This window comes from Mauremys reevesii, linkage group 20 (assembly GCF_016161935.1).
Source record: "Mauremys reevesii isolate NIE-2019 linkage group 20, ASM1616193v1, whole genome shotgun sequence".
In the NCBI taxonomy this organism is placed as follows: Eukaryota; Metazoa; Chordata; order Testudines; family Geoemydidae; genus Mauremys; species Mauremys reevesii.
In genome coordinates, this window is record NC_052642.1 from 8,481,877 (window position 1) to 8,504,046 (window position 22,170).

Here is a 22,170-nt window from a genome sequence, read left to right on the forward strand (position 1 = left end):
AATAATCTCAGTAAACATTTTAGTCTTAAAATCCAGTAGCACTTGTTCTGCTTGAACAAGTGCTACTGGATTTTAAGACTAAAATGTTTACTGAGTTTATTATTTCCCTTTCAAAACTGCATGCTAGAGCTTTAGGATCCCACTGGGATCTTCAAACAGACTGTCAATAGCAGGGTCAGAACACTATTTTGAGTAGTCATGTTTCAGTTTACTTTGTTCCAAAGTTATAAAGCTTGAAAGTTACCTACATTCTGAAAGCTGTTACCACTGTTTCAGCCTGTGATGAATTTAGATATTTAAAATCATACCATATTTCAAAAGGGGTCCCTATTTTACCTCTTAAGGGCTGTATGTGCCCTGATGGAAGGTGATGTGGCTTAGTAATTAAGATATGCATACAAGTTTTTGCAGCCATGAGGTTCTGAACTGCCATCCAAGCTGTTGGCTTGCTCCCATATTAAACAGGTCTAGAGTCCATCATGTCAGGTTACCTAGAACCAATAACTAAGGGACACTACTGCATTAAATGGGAGGACACTGCAACTAAGAAATATTGTCAGCATCAGAGGAATCCTTTAGACATTTTACAACTTCTTTCTAGTCATGAAGAAACCTAAAGCCTTTTGCCAAAAAAGGATGACTAGTCCATTAAGAACCACATGCTTAGGGTCAGAGTGCCGCAGTGTTGTCATGCCTTGACTGTGGTGAAGCAGAGGAGTTAATACAGGTTAACCTTGGCCTGTACAATACTGTACTTGGTTTTGACATCTTCTATAGTTAGATTAGATACCATCCAAGGGGGAAGACAAGGAAATCAAGATCCTCTATGCAGCATTAGTGCATGCCATACCAACTTTAGTGTGCCAGTCCAACACATTATGGCATGGCAACATCAATTTGCAGAGGATATTCAGAGTTAGACCACTAAACTGTGTGCTACTACACATCCAAGGCTCAGATACTTTGGTTAAGAGTGACCTTATGGAGAGGGATCCTGGAACATACAAGTTTGGTTTACACCGGGCTCCTTAATAGAGTTAGTGCCATACCATTTCTTTCACCACCCACTCCAGTCTGCAGACATGGGAATAATATTTATCGAGACAAGCATTTGCATAGCAAAATGGTGCTACTCATTACAACATCCTCTTACATGAGTCCAAATGAGGAAGAAAGGGGGGGAGGAAAAGAGAAGACTTGCTCCCTAGTAACGGGCGGAATGCACAATAGTATCTGACTACCACTCCATGCAGAGCTTGTTTGCTCTCAAGAGCTTTGCTGCATAATATCAGTTAATTGGGTTAGGACAGTATCCTTCATTTGTCATCCCCAGAGGCTTTTCCAACATTAAAGTTTCACTGGAACTGCTACAGGAACATCTGAATTCTGGAAGTAGGTGGATCAGATTGTTCTTGTTACTGCTCAAGTTGGACATTATAGAAGTGATGGGGTGCCCTGGTAAACAGTCTACTGCTGTGCAAGTCATCAGGCTGACAGCCTAACTGACTTGGCAGGGACCTGTGGTTGCATTGTAAGCCAGGAGGACTTCTGTGGAGTTACAGCAGAAGAATTAGTCACATCAGTTTTCTGCTCAGTCAAGAACTGAAGAGCTGCAAGCTCTCCCTTTAAGACAGCCTGTGTGTGGAAAGGAGGGGGTGGGAAAGAGGCAGGAAGACCCAATAAAGCTTACAGAATACTCTTTCCTACCCGCTTGCCTAGTATCTGAAAACGATAGCTGTCTGCCTCTGAAGAGTCAGTGTTCCCCTCAGCAGAGATCTTTGAAATCTAAAACTAGTTTTTAAAAGTTCACTACTTGTGACTGAAACAATCTGGATGCTGTTTAGATTAAGAAGGACAATCAGGTACTTCCTATGGAAAGTGGATCATAAGTGAAAAAACTTGATTCTGCTCATTAACTGCATGGGAGAAAGGAAGAGCCAGAGTTGAATTTTAGACTTCAGTAGTAGGAACTATAGTAGCCTTGGCAAACAACTGGTAATAATCAGATGTCTCTGCTGCTCAGGCATCCCTCTATTATTAAAGCTTCTACTGTATAGTAACAGTGTGTAGAGACTTTAAAATAGGATTTATTCTGGGAGGATATGGTGGGGAGAGGCAGGAATACTAACTTGGGGAGTAGGGTGGGTGTTCGTTCAGAATTTAACTTCTTTGAAGACAGTATTCCTCTTGCACAGGACAATGTTAAGAGTTTGTGGGCGGGGGAGGTAATAAATCAGAAGAACCACATCTCTTTCATGTCCATGTTATTAAAAAAAAAGCTGTCAGAAGGTTCATACTAAAGTGATTGTTCTCCCCTCCCCTCTCCCTTCACATTTACTCTTAATAGACCTTAGTAGGTCTACTTGGTTACAAGCAGTTCTGAGATTTATCAAGAGGTTCCATGGCAAGCTCACATCTTCCCAGGAGCAGCACTTATCTAGAGCTACCATCCCCACTCACTGAGTCTGACCACACTCTAGAAAAAAAAAAGTTTAAGAACAGAAGGATTTCTGAAACTTCCACTAGCTCTGTGAAGCTGGGGTCAAGGCAGGCAAAAGCCAGCTACACTGCCAGGCCGCAAAATGTCTACAGATGAAGTGTTTGAGACCCATTCTTCCTCTGGAATCCTGAGATCTGGGGCACAGAAGGAAAGAGGATATTGAGCCTATTGCATACAGAATGTTACTTGGAATAGTGTTAAGGGTTTAAAGGAGTATGGTGAAAGCAGTGGTCTTGCAAGAGCACCTGTTTGTCTAAACTAGTGAAACATAAGGAGCACTTTGCACAACTGGAATCTTGTTATACATCCAGATACACCACATGTAGTAAAGATACTAGATTAACCCAGTTCAAAACCGTCTGTGAAAGTCCATGTGACCTTTAGCATCACTATTTATCTCCCTTGTTCTCTCCCAGTCTTTCAATTTGATCGAGGGACTTGTCTTCACATTTTCTGCTCCTGCCATCCTTCCTCCCCCCACCCCAGAAAGCAAGCCTTAGTAGCTACAACTGTTAGGCTTTTATTTGTGGTTAACAGTTTAGCCTGGTTAACTTTCATGATATCTTAGGAAACATTCTTTAGCCCTTTCTAGTCATAGTGCATTGCAGCACCACTGTTAACCTTTAGACTAGAAGAATTCTTAGTCTAAACATACTGCTTAAGTCAGTAGTTCAAATATTCTTCTGGTAGAGACCTCATGACAGACTAGAAGATGCATACTTCCTATATTCCATCATGCCAGAACCTAATACAGTTGGACTTTGAGGGGTATGAGTGTGGAAAGGCCTACTTCGTTCTCTTGCACTGTGACTCTTCTCCATACTCAGCAAGAATACATGCTGCTTGATCAATAGAGACTCCCATAGTTACACTCCAAGAGCATAAGTCTATGAAGTGGAAAACAAGTCTGACTATCACCAAAACCTGCCAGGCCAGATGCTACTTCCATGCACAGCAACAGAGGGGCTTTGCTTGGCAAGTAAATTCTAGATCTTAAGGTATATAAAGCTTTTCTCCATCCCTACTATTCTCTGTGCTGCTACCGGGTTGAAAAAAACACTGAGTTATTTTGCAGTTTAGGAGTTAGTGCTCTGAAGACATTGCTTCCTGGAGTCAAGTTCCCTCCAGAGGGTAGTTGTCTAGGAATAATCACAAGTATCCTCATCCTCACACAGAAGGTCATAAGATGTGGAAGACTTTGGTTTTCATTTTAAAAAGAAAGACTATCACAAGATTATCAAACTGGGCAGCCTCTAGTGAGGCAGAGTCCTGAGTTCTTGTCCTGAAAGAGGGACACAAGGATCCCACTGGACATACTGTTGCTTGAATTTAAGCAAAATGCAGGACCCTTTTATTGATACAAAACTAGACTACAACACTGCATTGCACAACCCCTTATTTCACTAGTTGGGAGGAGAAGCTTTAACCTAAACCTACCAGGCAAGCAATTAGCCAGTAGGTGAACTCTCATCACAACACAAGCAACTCATGCAAGACTGTGCAAATAAGGACACTAAGGCCTAGTCTATGCTGGGGGGGGGGGGGGGAGAGGGGGTGTCGATGTAAGATATGCAACTTCAGCTACACTATTACCGTAGCTGAAGTCAACACATCTTATTTTGACTTCCCTCCCATCCTCATGGTGCAGGGATCAACAGCCGCAGCTCGCCCATCGACTCCTCTTCTGCCGCTCACACTGGTGGAGTTCCAGAGTTGATGGGAGCGTGTTTGGGAATCAATGTATCACGTCTAGACGAGACCCGATAGATCGATCGCTACCTGCTGATCTGGCGGGTAGTCTGGATGTACCCTAAGCTGATCTACAAAGTTAGAGGGACAGTTAGATTCCTTGAACAAGTCAGGAACACAGAAGGCTTAAAGACCAAGAGTCACCCAATAAATATCATTCTCTGGGTGTACTAGAAGATAGGGCCACATTAGAAGACAAGAAAGTAGTGGAATCTATATCCATAATAGAATAGAACTGATCCACTGTAGAGACAAAGGAAAAGTAGTATCACAGCAAGTTAGTCAATTTAGCACCTGCGGCACAAGTAGGATACTAGACTTAAGCCAACCTTAGTTTTACCTCATTGCATTTAGTGTGTGTTTTTCTGTACAGTACTAGCTTCTGAATGCTGAAACATGGCCAGGAAAGCGTTCAACTAATCCTAAATTTCCTGTTATGGTGATACTTTTCAGTTACTTAGTTGAGTCACTAAACAGCTAAATGACCAGGTCATTGTAAAGGTTGCCTTGAAGCACTGCTATTTATATTTCCATCCTCAATACACAAGTAACATCTTATATTTATTATTTAGGGAAATCGTTTGAGTGTGAAGACTGGCATAGGACCACTATTGTTTAGTTTCCTCCTCTCTATCTTCCTTTAGAAGAAAATAGCATCAGAAATTAAAGGGGAGATTTTAATAGATTCCTTCCATCTTTGAGGGAGCACACATGGACAAATAAATTCCCCCCCAAAATCAGAAAGCAAATTGGGGGGTTGGGGGGTGAAAGTTAAGATACCCATGAACCTCTGCAAGTCTATCACATGTAAGCATTCTAGGTTCAAAACAGCCATTTTAATTATCTGGTCTTGTTTTCCCAAAAAAAAAGATAATTCACTTGAAGACATTTCCATAAGGTTTACTACCAGTAATTACCAAGTCTGACATTTTAGTTGATTTGCCTGCAAGGAGGAAACAGGCACAAGTTACAGCATATTATAATTGCAACAGGTACATTTAGGAAATAGATTAAAGTAGTCAAATTCAAATCCTTAGAAGTTGCAAAAGTAATTGTCTTGTTTACTATCTCATTGCAGATTATCCGAGTGTCTTTGGTGTGAACTCATAATGTACTTATGAAAGTGGTCAAATTCACTGATTTTCAGAGTATGAAACTTGAGCCAGCATTTGTTTATGTAGTTCTACATAAGGATAGCATGCATTCCAGGGAATCCACCCATTAGAAGTGGGATGACAGCACACAAGAATATGCCATATTGAGATGTTAACATCCTAGCACTCTGCCCAAAAATACCAACAAAAAACCAAAAGCCCCACAACCATAGCACCAGCAACATTTCCCATAACATGCACAGGAGAAGTTGAGTAATTCAGAGGCATTTTTCCAGCTTCTTTTCCTTTGCTAACAGCAAGATACTAAAACCTGTTATTCATAGTTCTAGGCTGCATTGTTATTCAGAACTGCTGTAAGACAAGTTGGTTCTCTCCCCAAGCAACTCTTCAGAATATTGTTTGTGAATACCAGGTTTGAGTCACTGCAGCTAGCTTGACTAGCCAGTTTTAGCTCTCGAGTATTAGTTGATCTCCTACAGGAAGGAAATCCTTCTTGTTCAGAAGATATAACTACCTTGACCAATTCTATCAAGGCCAGCAAAAGCATTACTATCATTTGAATAATTTGTTATTAGGAGAGCCAGTTATTTCTATGGAATCCTATTACATTTAGATAGCTATACTTAGTGTTCTTACAGGGGCTAGACATCTGATCAGTGTTCCAGTTGATCTACCCTGGATTCAAAGGGCAGAAGGGAAGTATACGTCTAATAAGTATGAATGTGGCAGGGTGGCTTAGGTTGCTAAATCAGAAGGTCCTGCCTTTGGAGATATCAAATAGATCCTGCCAAAGCTCAGTCTGAGGGAAGGTCTACACCAGTGGTTCCCAAACTTTAACAACCTGTGAACCCCTTTCACCATAAGGTCAAGTCTCGTGAACCCCCTCCTAAAAATGAATATTTCCAGGGATTTTCTCTTTTACCTGAGTATAAATAAGAGCAGTGATATTGGAAATATAAAATTTGTTTTTATGGCATGATTACACACTATCATCATACTATTTTTATTACATTATGAAAGTGGCAACACTCTTCCAAGATCTCACTTTCGTAGCTTGTATCACTTTGAATAAGCCTGTTGTAAGACAAGGCTCCTATGTTTCATCAAGAAGTATCAGATGTGAAACAGCATGAAGGTATCTAAGAAGCCAATTCAAAGAATTCCTCTTACACAAGCATTCAGGTAAACACATGTTACAAAGCTTAAACTTGTTTTTTAAATTATGAAGAACACTAGCTGCCTATTTAATTTAAAAAATAGCAAAAAAAATATCCACCACCCTTTCCATTTCTTACAAGGAGTCTTGAAGTTTAAATCTCCTTAGTGTGATAGAGATGCTTGCTTTGATCTGCTTAGTTCTTGGAAGTCCAGGGGCTCCAAGCTGCTGGTCCCATGCACCCGGGGTCCCTAGGGACAGCTCTGTCCGCCATTAGGGATTTTTTTCCTGAGAACTCCCTGTAACATTTCGGGAACCCCCAGGGGTTCACAAACCCCAGTTTGGGAACCACTGGTCTACACTACTGCTTTAAGTCCATCTAATTTAGATCACCCAGGGGCATGAGGGGGTAGGAGGAGACACCCCCCTGAGCAACGGAAGTTAGTGACTTAAGTGCTGTCCACAGCAGCACTATGTCAGCAGAAGATGCTCTCCCGTCACCATAGAGCATCTTCACCAGATGCACTGCCAGCTGTGCGGATGTAGTGCTTCTAGTGCAGACCTGCCCATAGGCAGCATGAATTTCACTCGCATGGTGGGGTATTCCTACCATTACCTGAAAGGATGTACAAGTGGGAAGCAAAGTTACAGTATAAAAGAAACAGTAGAGATCGATTGTGTAGAAATTAATCTCAGTCCTACCCAAACTGGTTAAACATAATTAGTTTACACAAACCTGAAATCAAGCATAAGAGATGAGAATGCTCCTTCCCACTATTTTCCAAGATTTTTACTCTTTTCCTTCTTTAGGAGATCGGATTTTCATATTTACTCTGGTTGATACTTGTACTATTCCACTAACCCTACACTTCACTGCCTTTCAGGGTGGCAAGCAAAAGGTACTTCTTCCAGTTTCAATTTAGTTGAACTGGGTCCTCAAGACTGGCAATAGCGACAAAGTTGCATCAAGGGGATCTGGCATGAGTTAAGATGAGTGCATAAAAAAAAAAAGTTAAGTGTTATTCCATGCTTTAGAACCATGATTTCAAGGCTAAGTTAAGACCCTGAAAATGTCCCAGCAAGGGTGCTTAGATCAAGAGATGAGAGTTTGAAGTAGTAATTCTACAAGAAGTAAAATGATCCAGAACACTGGTATTTCTGGCAGAGATAAGAGTTTAATTTATAAGGACCACTTATTCTCAGCTGGGATGTTTAAAGCTGTAGAACTACAGCTTTGAAAGTGAAAAAAGCTTAAAACAAATGCCTATTTAATCCTTTCTGAACTGGAGATGTAGTTACGTTTTCCATTAGAAAGACAGCACAAGCAGAAGGCAGTCTTACTCAGTTACAATAAAGTATGTTTTTTTTTTTTAAATGAGGATTAAGGACAGATGGACCAAGCATAATGAAGTTCTATTAGAAAAGAAAGCATGATAAAAGTTAATCCATTTCCTATGAAGCACATTTCTGAAGCAGTTAGCTGTTTTAGCTACACTTAAAGACAAAACAGTCTTGGCCATCATCATAAACAGGTACCTGGAAGTCAGGCCATACCTCTTAAGGAATTTAGGTGAAAAAACCCCAAAATTAATCTGCCTGATAGTATCAAAATGAAAGTTTCTTCAGTGTGGGCATTCCCAGAAGGCACTGATTGTTCCTCATTCCACAGCATCCCTTGTCAGTACTTCATCACTTGATGATTACCTGTTCTGTTCATTCCCTCTAGGGCACCTGGCACTGGCCACTGTCAGAAGACAGGATACTGGGCTAGATGGACCTTTGGTCTGACCCAGTATGTTCTCAGTGAGATGCGTCTATTTTTCCAAGGCTTGTACATGAACATATCTATTCAGGTAGTTTTCCCTGACTTCTGCTATTCTTTGCCTGCTCCTGGAGAAAATCACTACCATCAGAAATCTAGAGTTACTCATACTTTAGTATCAGAGGGGTAGCCATGTTAGTCTGGATCGGTAAAAAGCAACAAAGAGTCCTGTGGCACCTTAAAGACTAACAGGACTCTTTGTTGCTTCATACTTTAGGTATTAAAACTCAAAAGAAAAGGGTAATCACGCTTAGCTGGCAGTTTTTTGTGGGGGTGAAGAGGAAGAGAAAGTTCTTAATTTAATGGTCACCTTGGTTACTGTCACCAACAGAAATTAGAAAATCCAACCAGAACATGGTTGAGTTGGCTGTGTTGCTGTCTGGCCACTGATGGAAGGGGAGTAAGGGGAAGCTACTAGCGTTAATTAGGGTATACTTCAGGACAAAAGATTTGCTGGGTAAGAAAGGCCACTGGAGTCAAAAAGCCCGCCCACTTTAAGTTTTAGTTCCTATTTGGTCACTTCTCTCTCTGGTACATCTGTCCCAGAAATACTGCTGCTCTGGTGATGGTAGTAATTAATGCTTCCCCTTTAAAAACGAAATCAGAGTTGGACAATACCAACTAATTACCAGCTAAATGTGAATGTTACTTTACGTGGGACAGGCAGATGTAAGGCTTGCCATGTTAAGTTTGACTACTATTAATGTTCTATTACACAATAGGACTCCTTTAGTCAAGATCTGACAGCTTCTTGTATTAGTCCAGGATCTAGTTGATATACTGAAAGTACATGCACATTGTTACACTGATAGTGTCTGTAATTTGATATGCAAAAAGTTATTTATTGTATCTGTCAATGCATCCTTTACAAAAAACAAGACTGTCTAGTCTACATTGAAGAGAGACAGACAAGATCTATTAGCATCTTAGAGCAAGGTGGAAAGCGGAAGAAAGTTGGATACGAAATCATATATATTCACATCTCAAGTCAAGTTGAGAAATTAAGCTCAACACATCTACAGCTTTAGATGTGTTATCCAGGACAAGAAAAGGGTTAGCACTTGGCTATGACTATTACTTTCATACAGGCAAGAGGATCACCTTGTCAGCTGACAGGAGCATTGGCAGCAGCAACTCAAGATTTAAGTTACAGCACTACTGAGAACCAGCTTTCTGGTAGCTAGACTTCCCACAATGCAAAAGATAACCAGGGTAGCATATTGTGGCAGATCGTACATGAAGAGTGCTTACAGCTTTCCCTATTGTCATTACATCTGCATGTTTAAAGACTTTTAATTAAAAAAAAGGTTTTGCTCAAGTTTGTATTTTCTTTTAAAGAAAGTTACATTTCTAGCTAGTGGGGAAGATGGCTTACTTTAAAGGTAGTGATACCCTGGTCAAAGCTGCTTCTGGGTACATGCCAACCAGCTTCTGTTGAAGTCTATGGTATTTTGCCACTGACTGGGGGTGGGAGAAGGGAAACAATTTCCTATACCAAGTACTTTACTACCAACAGAAATAAGGGAAGTGGGATTATAAATTTCTATCTATGACCCCGCTCTTCTCCCTCCTAACTACATTGGGAGAATGCAGTCAGTCAATCTCTAACCCACTCCTTGCCCTAATGATGGCTCTTCGATCCACTAATTGTTTCTCTACCTTCAGCTCTCAGGTTCCCCCATCCACCCCTTGCCCCAAGTCTAACAGCTCTGATTCAGACCTCTTGTGCTCAGGGACTACTACTTAAAAAGAAAAGGGGATGAGAGCTATTTTACCAAACTTTGATCACACAAAGCATCTCAGACATGTACTTGCTGTCTTTACTCAGCCCCCGCCCTGAATCCCATCCTGTGACTCACCAGCCTTCCTACTATGCATAGCACTGACTGTGAAGTATTAGTCTCACCAGAAGCAAACAGTAGTATCAGAATATTAGGAGGTTACAGTTTGTTTGAAGGTACAGCAAATATTGTGGGTGTGAAAAAATGAAACAGACTTGGAAGAAGGCAGCCAGCAGTGGGTCAGATGACAGATACATCAAGTCCAACCTCTGCATTAGGATTTCAAGTGGCCTATCAAAAAAAGAGCAGTGTCTGAAAGTCTCAAGTTTCTGCTCAATTTGCTTTTTAGAAATCCCATCCATGCTAACAAAATATGGAGAAGTGTCCTTTGGATGATCATTTTGACAATTAGAAGTAGTACTTCAAAGACTCCAAGGTTCCTTTACCCCCCCACTCCTCTCCAAAGTTTAGGCATTTACCATAGGTTCAGCATGCCACAGAACCCTACAATGGGAACCCATCATGGGGAAGGGCTACCAGCTGCGTTATCATAACACTGGGTTAGATCTGTTCCAAGTACTATTACAGAGCATTTGCATTGTTACTCCCAATACTGTTGAATTAGTGATGGCAATGGTGACAAGTTTTTAAAGTTGTCTCACTGGTTGTCTTTTAAAATGTGTGAAAGCACATTTTAAAACTGAAGTTTCAAATAAGCAGAGTTCATCAACAGCAAGGGCATACAAGTTAAGGCCAAAGCACTGAAAACAGTTCTACCTGTACACTCAAGTGCCCATTCTCTGAAGTTACCCATACTTTTTTCTTGTTGGCCCTATGCTGGAGCAACCCAGGATTTCAGAGACTCCTTACAGAAATCAAATCTACATAGTTTCTTGACCATTCTTTCAAGAAATCTAATATCAAATTATGCAATCTTCAGGAGTAATGCCACCAAAATAGTAATGTACTGTGTCTACTGATTTATGCCATCATTTGGTCTTGCAACTCTTAAGTTACACAATATATAACCAAGAAATTGTGGTTTGTGATCATAAGCCATGTCTTTGAGGTATTTGATTATTCATTGTGTCAGAGAAGCATCAGTGACTTGAAGCAGAAAGTTGGAGAATTCCCAACCTAACAAGTCTTCATTGCAGTTACTGAGCTTTGCAATTATGACAAAATAGACCACTTTCACTGCATACACCCAGTGTATATACACAAAAAGATGCAAACTACTAAGTCCTTCTAAGAAGGTATAGGATTTCTGGACAACTCTATACACTGAGTGTGGAGATCATAAGATTTTCAGCACTGCAAAAGGTGAACAGATACATTCAACATTGCCATTGCTAACACTATTAATTTTAGTCATATTATGCACTGGACACCTTCCTTACAACATCTTTAAGAGATTATACACTAGTTAACACTGTTACACGCGTTTAGTTTACCACACAGAATGTGTTTAATTTAGGTAATATTAAATCAGTGAACACACAGCAACTTGGTTTGTAATCTGGGTTAGCAGATAGAGTTCAAACCTTAGAGGAGCCTGAGGCTGAACTCTAGTTGCTAACCTGAATTAAAAGCAGAGTTGCCTTGTCTTCACTGTTACTTTAACTAGGGTTATTAGACATCCCAATATTATTGAGACTCTCCCAATATTAGGGGCTTGGTTTTACATAATGAACTAACACAAACACACACCCCAAAAAAAGTCCTGACTTATCACACTTGCTATCTGGTCACCCGAATTTTAATTCATGTTAGTAATCTGAGTCCATGCATTCTTTTGCAATGTAAACCTACTCATTTAAAGCAAGAGAGACAGCAGGAAGATGGGTTTTTTTATAAAAAGTTTATATAAAAAAATTCTAAAAATTGCTTATGTCGCAAGCTAGACATTAATACTGGAAGAGAGCTACTAGTCATCGTGTTCCCTCATTCTGCTGAGGGAACAAGTCCCACGAAGGACTGCCCCTCTACACGAGGATTTCTACTGCTTTTTTCAAGTTTAATTCCAGTAATTCCTCTGACACTAGAGCTACACTTTGGTTTCCATTGTCACTGAATGATTTCTTCCCCTGTGTGACTCCTCCACTCACTAAAGCCTCATTTGTCAGAGGTTAGTTATACTTAGTACCATACATTTCCTTGTGATGTGAAGCAATCTTTCTTTTTTTTTTTGCCCACAAGGGAAAGGCCATTAGGTTTGACTAAGGGAGGGTGAAGGGATAGCTCAGTGATTTGAACATTGAACTGCTAAACCCAGTGTTGTGAGTTCAATCCTTAAGAGGGCCATTTAGGGATCTGGGGCAAAAAACTGTCTGGGGATTGGTCCTGCTTTGAGCAGGGGGTTGGACTAGATGACCTCCTGAGATCCCTTCCCAGTCTGATATTCTATGACTAACACCTTAGTCAAATACCAGGTAAATCTGTTTTTAAAAGTGATTACTTCATTCTGGTAGCAGGAAACTAGAGTGATCCAGGGGGAGCATGTGCTCCGGCAGGGAGGGAGAAAAGAAAATGACACGCTGCTTGCTGCAGCCCATACAGGCACAACTGCTAGATCATTTCTCTTTAAATCTGGCAGCTAGCAGCACATGGAGCTGCATTGTGAGACCAGCCGCCCGGGCGGCCCCGCGCATGCTCGGCGCTGCCGCCGGGACAGGCCGAGCCGAGCCAGGTCCCCTAGTATCAGCAGCAGTGGCTGAGGCACACTGTGCTAGCCATGCAAGGCTGGTAAGGCCAGGGACAAAGAAAGGGGGAGGGGAGATCGAGAAGCGAGTCAGAAAGTGAACCCAGCAGCGACCCCGACCTTTTCCATCGTCTCCCCTCCCCCAAGACACCTGGGGCAGAGCCGGATCTCGCCACCTTCTTCCATCCTGCGCCCCCAGTCCCAGCCTCCGACCTACCCCCACTTAGCACCCACACGCCTCCAGCCCAGACCCCAGGCTTGTCAGATTCCCACCCCCACCCCGAGCCTCCTACTGCAGAGCTTAAAACAAAAGAAGGGAGGAGGAAGATGCCCACCCTTCCCCACAGCAGGGGGGAGCGCCATGCCCGTGACAGCTGCAGCCCCTCAGAGCCTCCCCTTAAGGCTGGGCTCAGCCCCACAGAGACCAGCCCAGCTATCGCCTCCTGGAGCTTTGTTACTGAGCAGCACCCCAGCCTAGCAGGGAAGGGGGGAACCCTGGGCACGTTCACGGGGGGACCACAAGGGAGTCCCTCAAATCCTCTTTAGGCCCCGCCCCGAGAGAACACAAGGGGACCCCCCTCACTCCGCCTGCCACCAAGGAGGAGGTGGGGGGGGACTCCAACGGCGACCTCCATCGCAAGGGGAAGGAAATACCCTAACCCCATTATGGCCCTCCAAGCACCCCAGTCTGAGCCCCTCCCCCGCTTCCACCACGCAGCTCCCCTCCCCTGGATCTCCACGCAGCTCCCCCTCCCCCCGGCGGCCTAGTTCCCTCAGCTCCCGGCGCGGGGGGGAGGGGTGCCCCAATCTGTCCTCCTCCCCCCACGCCTGTCCACACAGCCGGCCCGTAACTTACCCCCCACCCCGCCGACCTCATGCTCCCGCCCCCCCGCGTCCGCCACAGGCCCGACGCGGCTCACCACCCTGAGCGGGGTTCCCGCACCGCCGCCCCCAGCCCCGGCCCAGGCCCCAGGCCCCAGGCCCCAGCCCCGGTACCTGCTAGTTGCCGCCGCAGTAGCAAGGCGGACTGGAGCTCCGTCATTCTCCCCCTCTCTGCCCGGGGAGGGAGTCCGAGCGGCGGCGGCGGCGACGCTGCGGCGAATGAACTGGCCGGCGGCGAGTCCCCCTCACGCCGCCCGCTCCTGGCCCCCCCGGGGTCTGGCTCCGCGTCGGGCGCCGCCGTAGCACACAGGGTCCCTAACTGGGGCTTAAGCCCGTCGCTCCGTGTCTGCCGCTCACTCGCCACCTCCTCCACCCCCCTCCCTCCCGGAATTTCACTGCACTCAGGGCCCCGGCGCGCAAGCGCACTCCCCACAACCAGGCTCCGGCGGCCGGCCGCTCCGCGTCGCCATCTTGGGGAGGTCCAGGTGGTTCCACCCCCGCCGCCATTTTGAGAAGGTCAGGCTATGGCCCTCGCTGTAACCCGGAGAAGGCGGGAGCCCACGCTCGGTGCTGCTTGTTGAACTTGGCAGTGGCCCACAGCCAGGAGGACTCCCAGTTCCTCCCCTCGCGGAGCAGGGCGTTTCACTCCTGCATCTTCCTCATAGTATGTATGGGGGAAACAACTCCCCCGGTGAAGCCCAGGCCAGCACTCTCCTTAGGCCATGCGTGCCTGGCAGTGGGGAGCTGGGCCCCAGAGGAGTTACTTCAGCAGCTCAAGGGAGGGGGGACTGGGACCCAGAGGAGTTACCTCAGCAGCTCAAGGGAAGCTGGGAGCTGGGCCCCAGAGGAGTTACCTCAGCAGCTCAAGGGAAGGGGGCAGGACAGTTACACTGCATTTCCACAAGCACCTCGCCACTGATTTATTCAAAGGGGTGCAGTAAAAAAAGGGCCGCCCCTGGATAATTATCCACCAAACCCCTGCAGCCCTCAGCCTACCCAAGTACCACCTCCTCCAAAGCCCCAGAAAATAATTGGGGTTTTCAGCGTGGGACCAGACAAGGGCAAACTCCTAGGGAGATGGCTGCTGCTAGAAGAAAACTGTTCTCTCTCTTTACTCTGTGTAGGAGCATTGCAAAGTGTATGTCATTTTGCTTATTTATTGTGTGATGTGAGTTTTGTCTGAATGAGCTTGAGGAAATGAAAGCATTTATAGAAGAATCACGGGACAAGCTGTCCCTTTAAGAGGAGCTCAGTTTGCCAGCTCTGGCTCTCCTGGGTCAGCCCAGAACAGTACTCTGGGACTGGGGTTATGAAAGCTAGGCTGGGCAGTAAGGTAAGGTATGCTGGGGAGGGACTATAAAAGAGGTAGCTTCCCTCACCTCCTGGTAATTCCTAAACATCTATTGTGTTGCTTTATAGTTGAAGGGAGTGGAGATGGTTCAAGGGTCTTTATATGAAACATCTAGGAAGAGGTTTAAAACAACAGTTAAAGGGATAAGGAAAGGACCTTGAGAGCATGGAAGTGGTCTGAAGGGGAGTAATTTAAGCTAGAAATCCAGTACATACGCTGGAAAAAGTAAGAGCTGCTTGTGTGATTGTCTCAAAGGGTTGTTTGAACCCATAGAAGAGGTGCAGGCCTCTCTGCTGAATAGTGAAGGCTTTTGGGTGTTTTGTTAGATTCTTATTATTCATATTGTTTATTTAATCCTGTAAGAAGTAGAGTGGTTAGAGGACTGAATTAGTGAGAAGCTGAGGAAGTAGCTGTTTTTCTACAAAGATAAGGCAAACTACATTTGCAAAGGGCTTTACTTTGTGTTGGCTCTCTAAAATAAAGAAATAGGTCCTTTCCCCCAAAAAAAGTCTCCTATTACTATGGAAAATACTTTTCTTATTGATGGAAGGGCACTAGCATTGGGGTTGGCCACAAAGTGTGAATCAGTAAGGGAAAGCCACATCAGAGGGGGAAATCTTGCATTGAGTTCTGAAAGTGGAAAGGCATGCAGCAAGTTTCATTACTATTGCTTCCTATCTCATCATTCAGCCCCACTGAAATTCTAAGGTTTATGTACACTGTGGCATTAGCTCAAGTCATCTATATGCAAGGTAACTTCTCTTGCGGTAGTCTAGTGAGATCAGTCAAACTGCACAGAGTGGTTATATTAGCTGCACAGAATAGCTGGATCTTGGCTGCTTTACTAGCTCAAGATTCAGAAGCATTCAAATTTCAACCCATGCCCTCAATGAGCCAGTTAGCACAAATGTAAAGCACCGCTTCAGTTGAGCTAGAAATGTTTGTGTGTGGTTGGGAGTCTGGTTAGGGGCATCCCTGGATTTATTCCTTAAGCTAATGCTGCAGTGAAGCTAAGCCCCATGTGGCCTGAAAGCTGGCAATTCAGTGCACTGGTCGTTCTAGCACTACCCCCGCCCCTCACTCCTGTTATCTCTCCATTGATCTTTCTGACCAAGGCTTGGTCCTCTTACATAATTTAGCTGAGATAACACAAGAATTTCCAACACAGATGAAATATACCCTCTTTCTTCCCTTCACTGATATTGTTATCATTAGAGGGAATCACACCGAAGGGCTAGATAGCTGAGACCTATTGTGAGGGGTGGAAAAGGTCACCCATTCATTGGGAGATAGACTCTAATCCCAAAATTTATTTCACACAGCTCCCAACCTGCAATGCTTTGTCAGTTTCATTCAGTTCTTAAAAACAATATTTAATTTTTATGTTAAAAGTCTTTACTGTGGGAGTTCATTTTGCACTTTATAGTGCTAAACAATCAGATGCTTTTGAGGAGCTACGCTGGGAATTGGGATAGGGATCCAGAATGCAGTGATACTGCAACAGTTGCAGGGAATACTTTTTAGGAGCCTGCTATACTGGTGACCCTGAAACATAAATGGGTAATGTGGATGTGCTGGTGTAATTCTTAAATGTAGAAGAGGCTTCAGCGAGCCCAGTTAAGTAGGACCATTGTTGTAGGCTTACTCCAAACTAGCTAATCCAGACTGAGATATTGAATGTTTCTCAGGTCAGTGGGTTAATAGTTAAAAATGTGGGTCTCTGGTAAGATATGTATTAAATCTTTAATGAAAAAATCTCAAACTCTAAAGGTAAGGAGGATTTTTGATAGAGTAGATCAGAAATATGTCAATAAAAGTCAGGGCTATTCTAAATTTTAGTTATATAATTCTGGTCATAAAGTTAATTGAAACAGAATTTCAAGGTTCTGACAAGAATCATAGAAGACAAAGATAAAAGTCAGAACTTGTCTCATACACAAACACCAGTGGTATGACCCAAAGCAGTGTGTATGGGAAACTTTTTGCTTGATGTTAAATGTTGCTAAATTGGGGGAGGAGGGTGTCTGGATGGCTCAGGTGAGTGGTAATAGGAGATGGTGCTTTTACCCAATAGTTGGTTGTTTTTAAACTCCATTTGAGTTAACATTATGATGGCTGGTGGTACACAACATGCGAAATGAGTTGATGGTGTCAGAGCAGTTCATATTTCAGCTGTCCTTATTACGAGAAATCACCACCACAGTGGGCATATACTGACACTGTTGTTAGCAGATTTGGAGACAGTGTGTTGTGAACTACCTACTCACACTGAGAGCTGATCTACACTGCGGGAAGGGAAATCGATCTAAGATACGCGACTTCAGTTACGCTGTTCGCGTAGCTGAAGTTTGCGTATCTTAAGTCGACTCCCCCTCCCAGTGTAGGCCTAGCCTTACACTGCCAGAAGCAATGCTGTAGTGTAGATATTTAGACTTCGGTCAGCCTCAGCTGCCTGACGTCGACCTAACTCCGTAATGTAGACCTGGCCTTAGTAGAAGTAACAAGGATTGGTTGGTCAGAAGCTGATGGTAATGATCTGTCCCTTGCACCATGATAACTATCTGTACGGGGCAGATTAGGGAAAAGTGGTGCGCTTACCACACCTAACTTCTTTATTCTCATGAAACCAAATAACCCACTTCTCTCAGTAGATAGCATAGATGTCTGCAATGCAAATGTATTTCATGCATGCTGAGATTAGTGAAATGAAATTTAAATTGTATCATTGATAACTATCATTAGGCTTAAAACTCAGTCCCACTGAGACAAATGAGAGCATGTCATACCTCTTATTGTTTCAGGCTGTTTGCAGATTTGAGCAGTCACCACTGTGTCAGTTTACATCCAGCTCACAATCTGTATTTGTAATCTAGTATTTGTTCTATAAATATTAAACAAACAAAAAAACCCTGTAGTCCTCATGGTTAGAAAGGCAGATTCTCATACCCAAGAGTCACCAGGGGAAAGGACCATTTAGCTGTGCTGCTGTAAGCCAGCCCACTCTAAGCCTTTACATTTTTATAGTGCATTCCTCAGCACTGGTATCTGAGTGGCTAAATCTGAATGAGCTTGTGTGTATGATGAGAGCCCAATTTCCTTCTGAGAGATAGTATGATGGCAGCACTTGGCCTCCACCTTGCATACTCAGCTTCATGCCAAAAGCAAGTGTTCTGCAAACTCTTCTGTCAGTGAGGGCTCCGGGGAAAAGAATAGAGCAGAGCACTGGGTTCTTCCATATACAGCACCCTGTTTCAGGGATTTATACAGTGGCTTGAATAACAGCACAGCAAGGCTAAAAGCTGTGTTATTTTTCTGATTAAACTTGATCTATATGTAACCCATCTGAGTTGGCAGCAACAAGGGCCGGGTTCAGTATTTAGGGGTTCAGTTTCAATAACGCAATGCAAAACCGGCTCGAGCCCCCTCCCAGTGATCTGGGACAATTACATACCACCATCACCACCCCCCCTGGGCACCTCTAAGAGGCAGTACTTCCCCTCTTGCAAGCACGGAGTCTGAGTGTAGCAAAATCCTTTTAATAAAGGAGTGAAACAATGCGGCATTATGTTGGGGAAACATCACAAACAGGATTCATAACACAAACCATGAGCAAGTAAGTTTGGCAGTATCCTTTTCCCCTCAGGGTCTTAAGTCCAGCAACCCAAAAGATCACCCAAAGTCCCAAAAGTCCAACACCCCAAAAGTCTCTGTGCCTGGTCAGTGCAGCCCCAGAGTTCAAAAGTTTATCTTTAGAGTTTTACCTCCCAGCCGGGGACAGGAGGGGGCACAGCAGTGTTAAGGGGCACCTTACGTGGTCTGAGGCCGACTGTCTCGTCTCTTCATGGGATTCTGCTGCAACCTTCACCGTGAGCCGCTCCAGTCATCCCACAAACTACTCCACTCCACCAGTGGCTCAGCAACATAGCTTCAGGCCCCACCATAGCACTCAGTGATTTCAGCTCTTAGTGATTTTAGCTCTTTAATGAGTTCAGCTTGTAGTAGGGGAGCCTCAGTGCTGGGGCACCATTGGCCCAAAGCGAATTCAGCTCAGCAGCCTGTAACTAGACTCCTAATAGAATTAAAATTAGCTCTGATATTCCACAGTAGAGAGAAGAGTAGATGCAATTGGTATTTCAGGCCCTCAAAAGGGGCCCATACCATCAGGTACAAATATCTGTCCGCAGCCTCTCTCAATTCACTAGGTTTTGGAATCCATGTCCCTTGTCTAGTGAGTGTTACTTAGTTGATGGCAAGTCCCTCTGTCATAAAAGAGTTTCATTGTCCTTGATTCACATAAACAGGGTAACAACAATTTATTCTTCCTGCCTCAATAACAGAGAAACTGGGGTGTCCACAATCTGGGGATGTAGCTCACTGATAGAGCGCATGCTTTGCATGTATGAGGCCCTGGGTTCAATCCCCAGCATCTCCAAGTTTTCTTTTTTGAGGGGAGGGATAGCTCAGGAGTTTGAGCATTGGCCTGCTAAACCCAGGGTTATGAGCTCAACCCTTAAGGGGGCTATTTAGGGATCTGGGGCAAAAATCTGTCTGGGTATTGGTCCTACTTTGAGCAGGGGGTTGGATTAGATGACCTCCTGAGGTCCCTTCCAACCCTGATATTCTGTGACAACAGCCAAAGTGACCATTTGGGCTGCTCTGGGTTCATGCTTGGTGGGTGTGCCTACTCAAACAAGATCAGCCCCTAAAGTTCTTTTCCAAAACTTGCCACAGTTCACCACCAGATGTCAGGGTAGAGTCATGCTGACTCTGCTTACATATAAATAAAGTGGGAAGCGGGACCCTAGGACCAGTACTACATAGGGTCAGAACTATTTTATTTAAATTCAAATCCACTCCTGCATAGCAGGTTCAAAAGTTCAACTCCTACTCAAATATTGCTGGGTTCATGTTCCACTGGGAAGAGCAGGAGGGGTATCCAATGAAAAATAGAACAGAGAGCAGGCAGAGTGGCAAACAAGTGTAGAGAAACTGTAAGGGAAAAAAGTGTTGCACCTACTACAGCATATCCCTTAGTAGAGTGAACCTCACTGAAGTACCTCTTGTTTATTTGTATCACCATAGTGCTTAGATGCCCCAACTAAGATCAGAGCCCTGTTGAGCTAATCCTGCATAAACATGTAAGACATTTCCCGCTCTGTAGAGCTTAGAGGATATAGACAAAGGGTGGGAAGAGAAACAATCACACTGTGCTGAAGGGACTTGCCCAAGATCTCGCGGCAGCCTGTGTTGGAGCAAGGAGTAGAAGCTGGGTCAGACCCCCAATCCAGTGCCCCACTGCCTCTTGTCTTACACCCATGCCTCAACATACTTAGGGTATGTCTACAATAACAAAAAACAAACAAACAAAAAACAATCCCGTGGCAGCAAGTCTCAGAGCCTGGTTCAACCGACTGAGGCTCACGTTGTGGGGCTAAAATTAGAAGTGTAGATGTTTGGGCTCAGGCTGGAGCCTAGGCTCCAAGACTCTCCCCTTTGCCAAGATTCAGACACTGGCTCCAGCCTGAGCCCGAATGTCTACACTGCTCTTTTGAGCCCTGCAGCACAAGCTCTACGAGCCTGAGTCGGTTGACCTAGGCTCTGAGACTCTCAGGTTTTTTTGCTGTGTAGACATACCCATGGAATATTTACTTCTGGCTTGCATCTAATGTAATTGGCACAGCCTGTTATACCTTAATGAGCATAGCAGTGTTCCATACTGCTTGAGTTCTGGTTCTCGCATGGGGCAGAATAACATATTTTGGGAGGGGAAGAGTAGAGTGGAGTGACTTGGGTGGAGAGGAAGGGAAACATGATGATGGGGGTGAGGGGGTGGGACAATACAGCAGTCTTAGTCCTTTCATAAAATTCCCATTGCAATCAATGAGGAAGGGGTGTAGGATTAGGTCATAATTAAAGCAGTCTTCTCTCTATTGCTTCTGTGCCCACAACCCACAAAGGGATTATCAGTATTTGTCTGGCTCACAGCCCTACGTCTAGTATTCTGCTAAAACAGAATTACTCAGCCACCTATAACAAGGTCCTTATCTGATGCCAGAAGTGAACCAGTGCACAGATTCTTGAAGTGCCTCCTTTGAAGTGGGAGTTTGAACTTACTTCCAGAGCAGGGGTGGGCAAACTTTTTGGACCGAGGGCCACATCTGGGTATGGAAATTGTGTGGCAGGCCATGAATGCTCACAAACTTGGGGGTTGGAGTGTGGGAGGCAGTGAGGGCTCTAGCTGGGGGAGCAGGCTCCAGGGTGGGGCCAGAAATTAGTTCAGAGTGTGGGAGGGGGATCAGGGCTGGGGTTGGGGTATGGGGGTGAGGATGCAGGCTCTGGGGTGGGGCTGGGGATGAGGAATTTGGGGTGCAGAAGGGTGCTCCAGGCTGAATCGAAGGGATCGGAGGGTGGGAGAGGGATCAGGGCAGGGCGTGGCTCAGGGGTGCAGGCTCCGGGTGGCGCTTACCTCAAGTGACTCCTGGTAGCAGCAGCATGTCCCCGCTCTGGCTCCTACACAGAGGCGTGACCAGGTGGCTCTGCTGCGTGCTTACCCATCCACAGGTGCCACCCCTACAGCTCCCATTGGTCATGCTTCTCGGCCAATGGGAGCTGTGGGGGCAGTGCTTGGAGTGGGGGCGGTGTGCGGAGTGGAGCCCCTGGTTGCCCCTACACATAGGAGCCGGAGTGGGGACATGCCGCTGCTTCTGGGAGCCGCACGGAGCAGCCCCCGACCCTGTTCCCTGGCTGGAGCGCCGGAGTGGGGCAAGTTCCAGACCCTGCTCCCCAGCAGGAGCTCGAGGGCCGGATTAAAACGGCTGGTGGGCCAGATTTGGCCCATGGGTCATAGTTCTAGAGCCGTGTGCAGATACAAAATTTGTATCTGCATCTGATCCATGATCCCCAAACATGGTCTGTGGATATCTGCATCTGCATCCACAGATATAAAGCGGATACTTGGAGATTTGCAGGGCTCTAGATATAAAATCTGGATCTGCATCCATTCGTAATCTGCAAACTTTGTCTGCCGATATCTACAGCTTTGCAGGGCTCCACCTACTTCAAAGAGCCATGGGAGTATGTACATAAGATTCTGGGGAACATCTAAGCACGATT

At 44.7% G+C, this 22,170-nt stretch overlaps 2 protein-coding genes and 1 non-coding gene across 5 annotated transcripts in view; 2 read left to right on the top strand and 1 right to left on the bottom strand.

The window, feature by feature from the left end:
* Positions 1-14,064, bottom strand: part of UBE2G1 (ubiquitin conjugating enzyme E2 G1) — a 45,327-nt gene extending 31,263 nt beyond the window's left edge. Inside the window, exon 1 of one of the 2 annotated variants that reach the window (XM_039507544.1) lies at positions 13,821-14,064. In XM_039507544.1, the coding sequence (XP_039363478.1) occupies positions 13,821-13,866 (46 nt within the window). In that variant the 5' untranslated portion in view covers positions 13,867-14,064. The remainder of the gene's footprint in view (positions 1-13,820) is intronic. The other variant, XM_039507543.1, reaches the window with a different exon arrangement.
* Positions 14,065-14,144: 80 nt separating this feature from the next.
* The window catches only part of SPNS3 (sphingolipid transporter 3 (putative)), a 64,318-nt gene continuing 56,292 nt past the window's right edge, over positions 14,145-22,170 (top strand). For both annotated transcript variants that reach the window (XM_039507541.1, XM_039507542.1), the window contains exon 1: positions 14,145-14,370. The gene's annotated coding sequence lies outside the window, so the exon portion shown is untranslated. The remainder of the gene's footprint in view (positions 14,371-22,170) is intronic.
* On the top strand, positions 19,418-19,489 carry TRNAA-UGC. The gene has a single exon. It is a non-coding gene; the product is annotated as a tRNA-Ala (tRNA).